Source organism: Rana temporaria, chromosome 2 (genome assembly GCF_905171775.1).
Source record: "Rana temporaria chromosome 2, aRanTem1.1, whole genome shotgun sequence".
NCBI lineage: Eukaryota > Metazoa > Chordata > Amphibia > Anura > Ranidae > Rana > Rana temporaria.
In genome coordinates, this window is record NC_053490.1 from 12,765,943 (window position 1) to 12,771,741 (window position 5,799).

The window sequence follows — 5,799 nt, forward strand, 5'->3', positions numbered from 1 at the left end:
TTGTGTACGCCAATAATCTTCGGTTTGTCGGCCAAAAGTACGCGTCTGTCCAATTTCTCTACTTCGGAGACTTTTAATTCCAGTTCTCCGATAGAATATCCCTTCTCTAAAAATCTGTCAGTCATAACTTTTGCATGTTCTTTAAAATCATCAACTTTAGTGCAATTACGTTGCAGCCATACATACTGGGCCAGATTCAGATACAATGGCTTAAGTTTAGGCGGGCGTAGTGTATCTCATATACGCTACGCCACCGTAACTTAGAGAGGCGAGTACCGTATTCACAAAGAACTTGCGCCCTAAGTTACGGCGGCGTAGAATAAATGGGCCGGCGTAAGCCCGCCTAATTCAAAGTAGGCTGGTAGGGGGCGTGTTGTATGGAAATGAATCGTGACCCCACGTAAATGACGCGCCTAACGAACGGCGCATGCGCGCGCATGCTCAGTATCACGTCGAATTTTCTCCCTAAGTTACGCCGGCTCAATGTTTAGTCGACGTGAACGTAACCTACGCCCATCCCCATTCACGGACGACTTACGCAAACAACGTAAAATACGACGATGTTCCGACGTTTCTGACGTCCATACCTTAACATGACTTACCCCTGCTTTATGAGGGGTAAAGTTACGCTGGTCGTACGCCTTACGTAAACAGCGTATTTTAATACGCCGGGCGCAAGTACGTTCGTGAATCGGCGTATCTAGCTCATTTGCATATTCGACGCGGAAATATACAGAAGCGCCCCTAGCGGCCAGCGTAAATATGCACCCCAAGATACGACGGCGTAAGAGACTTAAGTCAGTCGTATCTTGGCAACAGTGAGGCGTATCTGATTCTATGAATCAGGCGCATATATGCGACGCCTCACATTCGGGAGATTCAGGAGATACGCCGTCGTAAGTCCTTTGTGAATCTGGGCCCTGGTCTGGGTTTAGTAACACTTTAATTTTTATAATATCTGTATGTTGGATACAATTAAACAATGTATTTTGATCTGTAGATCTTTTTTCTCCTAGATCTGCAATGATGTCTAATCTCACCGCAGTGTCAGAAATCATATTGGTTGGATTCCCTGGGCTTCCCGATGCCTTCAATGGCTTGGTATCTACCGTTATGTTCTTTGCCTACATGATATCGCTGACTACCAACGGCACTGTCATATTTTTGGTCACCTTTAATGAAAATCTCCATCAGCCCATGTACCTGTTCATAGCCAACCTTGCCACCTCAGATCTTTTATTTGACACCGTGACATTGCCAAAACTCATTGCCAGATATTGGTTTGGAGCTTCCACCATTCCTTTGAGGATGTGCTTCTTCCAGATCTTCTTGGTTCATTATTTTGGAGGTCTGGACTCATTCCTGTTGATGCTGATGGCTGCAGATCGGTACGTGGCCATCTGCCATCCACTGCGATACACCTCCATTGTCACCAATAAAGTAGTCACCATTTCCTGTGGCTTCTGCTGGACGATTTTGTCTCCTTCTACAAATATAGCCGCTACCGTTCTAGCGTCACAGATCCCCCTGTGTGGCCCCAACAAGGTAAACAGTTTGTTCTGCGGCTATACGGCGTACGCGGCATTGGCATGTACCGATATTTCCCGCCCAAGAAAGGTGGTCTTTGTCTTTGCTATGGTCGTTCTTTTGGTGCCACTGGGGCTGATATTAGTGTCATACATCAAAATAATAGTGACCATCTCAATGACTCGCTCCGAGAGCCTCCGGAGGGCGTTTTCCACCTGTTTGACCCATTTGCTGGTCATTGCTTTTTACTTCGCTCCGAGAATCTTTATGTACATTGTAAGCAATATTCCATTTGTCAGGATAAAACCTGATGTAGGCGCTCTCCTACTTTATCTCTACTCATTTGTACCTCACATGGCCAATCCAATCATCTATTTCCTTCGGACCAAAGAGATCAAACAAACTTTGAGACGGGCCCTTCAGGGAAGCAAATTTAGAGAGAAAGCCTGATTGAGATGAACGATATTATTGACAAGATAACTGCTAAAAACAAGGGAACAATATTTTTTATAAAATGTATTCATGTATAGACTATGCTCTTCCTTTTTACACTAAGGACCAGATTCATAGGGCCAGATTCACGTACAATAGCGCCGGTGTAACGTAACCCGTTTACGATACACCGCCGCAAGTTTCCAGTTTTAGTGCCCGATCCACAAAGCACTTACCTGGAAACTTGCGGCGGTGTATCGTAAAGACGTCCGGCGCAAGGCGGGCCAATTCAAAGGCGCGCTCCCACGCCGGACCTACCGCGCATGCTCCGTTTCCGAACTCCCATCGTGCATTGCGCGCCGTGACGTCATTTTTTCGAACGACGACGCGCGTAGCGTAATTCCGTATTCCCGGACGGCTTACGCAAACGACGTTGATTTTTAAATTTCGACGCAGGAACGACGCCCATACTTTAGACAGCAATACGCTTGCTGACTAAAGTTAGGGCACCTAAAACGACGACTAACTTTGCGACGGAAAACTAGACTAGCGGCAGAGGCGTCTCTAGGGGGGGGCCAGAGGGGGCCCTGACCCCCCCAACATTATGCTGTGCCCCACCATGTTCCCCCACCATGTGCTTTTTTTTTTTTTGGGCCGCCGCTGGAGTAACAGTCTCTCCTGAGAGGGAGAGCATCCCCAGTCAGCCCTGCGGGGCATTCCTCCCCCCTCCCTCTGCTCGCTGACACTGCATAATGCGAGCGTTCACACAACCACAGCCGCCCGATCTGCTCCTTCCCCTGCATCCTCATTGGCACGGAGAAGAGCGAGTTGCAGAAAGGACTCCATGAGCACTGTGGGGGAGGGGGGCCCAAGCCTTCATCTCAGTTACTGAAAAAACAGACTGATTTCTCCCGTCCTTAGGACAGGAGAACCAGCCTGTAAATTCCGAGAGTGGTGACTGCAAGCTGAGCCAAGTGTCAATCTATGACACTCTTTTACAGCCCAGCGAGTCTAGCCACCCCCCCCCACTCTCCTCACATACGAGCAGGGAGGAATAAATGTCCTCCTCCTTCTCCTTTCAGTCCCGCCCACACTATCTCGGTGTGCTGTATCTGAAGAGAGGGGATGTGTGTTCAGGAAATATGAAAATCAGCAGCATGTGTGTGAATGATGCCTGAGATTCTAGCCTGGACCGTGGGTATGTGTGTGCACTGCAGACTGCAGTACACTGTAATCACTGAACTGCATTATCTCTATCCCTTCTCTCCCCCATCTGTCTCCCTCCCCCTCTCACAATTTACTTTCTGTAACGGTCACCACCGTTTACGATATTCCAATCCATCGCCCCACGACAGGTTATCCGACAGACATCAGACATGACCCATTTCATTTCCCAGAATAAACGCGACAAAACAAGCTCTGGTACTGGCCCCAAAATGAATGAATGAATCCTTTAATGGTAACTTAGCTTTGTTATATACAGTACAAGCATGTTACAGTTAATCACAGGGACAAAGACACACTCCACCCACACATCACACAATGGGGGGCTTCATACACATTCTTTTAGATAATAACATTCCGATGAGTTAATTACTGCTTATTACCCAGACGGTCTGGCTCCGCATTTAGAGGGGTTAATTACTACAGCTTGACAAGTCACATTCCACATCTTAACAGTGTCATTAGCATACACAATGAACAATGGTCTTAGGAGCTGACCTAATTAGCACAATGGACACAAAACAGTATTAGCATCACACAAAGGAATGTCTAGGAGCAGACTCAATTAACACCTCAAAAGCATGTGTCCCCCCATTGAATGAAAACACTCTATTGACCTGTCGGAGTCAGACTTTAACAACTTGTAATATTTCAAGATATCCTGCAATACATGAATTATCAGTAATGTCCCATCTCATGTAATTTATAATTATCATTTCTCAGTCACCCTATGCCCAAAAGGGCATAGTGACGCTGGCACAGGAGTAAACCCCATCCTTCAAAAGTCTCTGGGTGTCACGGGCCATTCTGTTACACTTTCACTTTCAGTTAGGCAGGTAATATACGGTGCAAATTTTTTTCCTACATCCACAGATTGCAGGAAAGAAACTTGCATGATTCCCCCATCAACACAAACAGTGCTGAAGGGAATATCCCTCCTGCCCAGCAATTGTATTCTATACAGCAACCACTGGTGATAATCATAAGAGAATCTGCTCAATAATGGTTCAAATCTCAGCCAGTTCCTGCTGAACCAGCTGAGATTTAAACTGTCTATGGCTGGTCTTAGCTCTTAGGCAGCCCATACATTGATCACTTTTTTCATTCAACTATTAGGTTGAATAAAAAAAAAAAAAAAAAATGATCCAATTCCCCCATCTACACATTATAGGTGGATGGGGGAATCGTCCCAGTGTGGACCAGTGCTGGAACAACCAGAGTCGCTGTCCTGTCCCGGCTATTCACAGCGCTGGTCTCTGTCTCCATGGCAGCGGCGGCAGGACATTGGAACCCAGAGCTGATCTAGGTAGGGATATGAGTATATTCTTCAAAGAAAATGATATTGAAAACATCGCACCAGCCACGCTCTGGGAAACACACAAGGCATTTGTGAGAGGGCGGTTGATAGCAGAAAAAGTCAAGAGGAGGAAGATTAGACAGGTACGGAAACAAACACTATTAGAAGAAATCCAGGTCCTCGAATGGAAGCATAAAAAAATACAGGCAGAGCAGGTCCTAAGGGTTCTAACTAGCAAGAGAGAAGAGCTCCGGGACCTCCTGGAGCAGGAAACGAAATGGATCTTTAATAATGTGAATAATACATTTTATGCTCTAGGTAATAAACCAGGGAGATTGCTAGCAAGGACCTTAAAACCAAGAAACACACTGAACTCTATCCTGAAAATAAAAGATAGAAATGGAGAAATGAGACATTCCACTAGTGAGATAACTAAAATATTCTATGATTACTACCAAAACCTATATAATGTCAACAAGGGGCAAGGGGACATAGAAATTCAGAATAGAAGGGAAAAAATTAAACAATACTTAGAAAAGGTGAAGACCCCAGGCTTAGCAGAGGAAGTAATAAGTGACTTAGAAAAATAAATAACAAAAGAAGAAATAAGTCAAGTGATTAGGAGCATCAAAATGGGGAAAAGTCCCGGCCCTGACGGGTTTACGTCACTATATTATAAAAGGTTTGGGGAGATACTAGTGCCTTTCTTCCAGAAGTATATGAATTCAATAGGGGGGGGCATGGCAATACGTAAGGAGGCTCTGAACGCCCACATAACTTTGATAGGGAAGGAAGACAAGGACCCCTCCTTGTGTGCCAGCTATAGGCCGATATCTTTAATAAATGTGGACATAAAAATGTATTCTAAAATTCTTGCCGAGAGAATTAGGCCGCTCTTGACAGGCCTGATAGATAACGACCAAGCAGGGTTTGTACCCGGGAGAGAAACGAGAGAAAACATCCTAAGAGTAATATTTCTGTTGCAGAAAGCTAAAAAGAACAAAGAACCTGTAGTATTCCTGTCCTTAGACGCCGAAAAGGCGTTTGACAGGCTAGAATGGGAATTTATGCTTGCAAACTTATCCCACATAGGATTTGGTCCAAGTATGCTTAGGTGGATAGGGGCTCTGTATTCGGATCCCTCGGCTAAGGTGAGGGTGAATGGCACCCTTTCGGACAGCTTTTCACTGTATAATGGAACCCGTCAAGGTTGCTCCGCTTTCGCCTCTCCTATTCGTCCTGTCATTGGAGCCTTTATTGGAAACAATACGGAAGAATCAGGATATAGAAGGGATAAAACTAGAGAGAAGAGAGCACAA

General features: G+C 45.5%; 1 protein-coding gene across 1 annotated transcript; it reads left to right on the forward strand.

Moving 5' to 3' along the window:
- Window positions 1–1,002: 1,002 nt before the first annotated feature.
- On the forward strand, window positions 1,003–2,015 carry LOC120928477 (olfactory receptor 2A12-like). Its single transcript, XM_040339573.1, has one exon. The coding sequence runs from the start codon at window positions 1,024–1,026 to the stop codon at window positions 1,975–1,977; it is 954 nt and encodes a 317-aa protein (XP_040195507.1). The 5' UTR covers window positions 1,003–1,023; the 3' UTR covers window positions 1,978–2,015.
- Window positions 2,016–5,799: the final 3,784 nt, after the last annotated feature.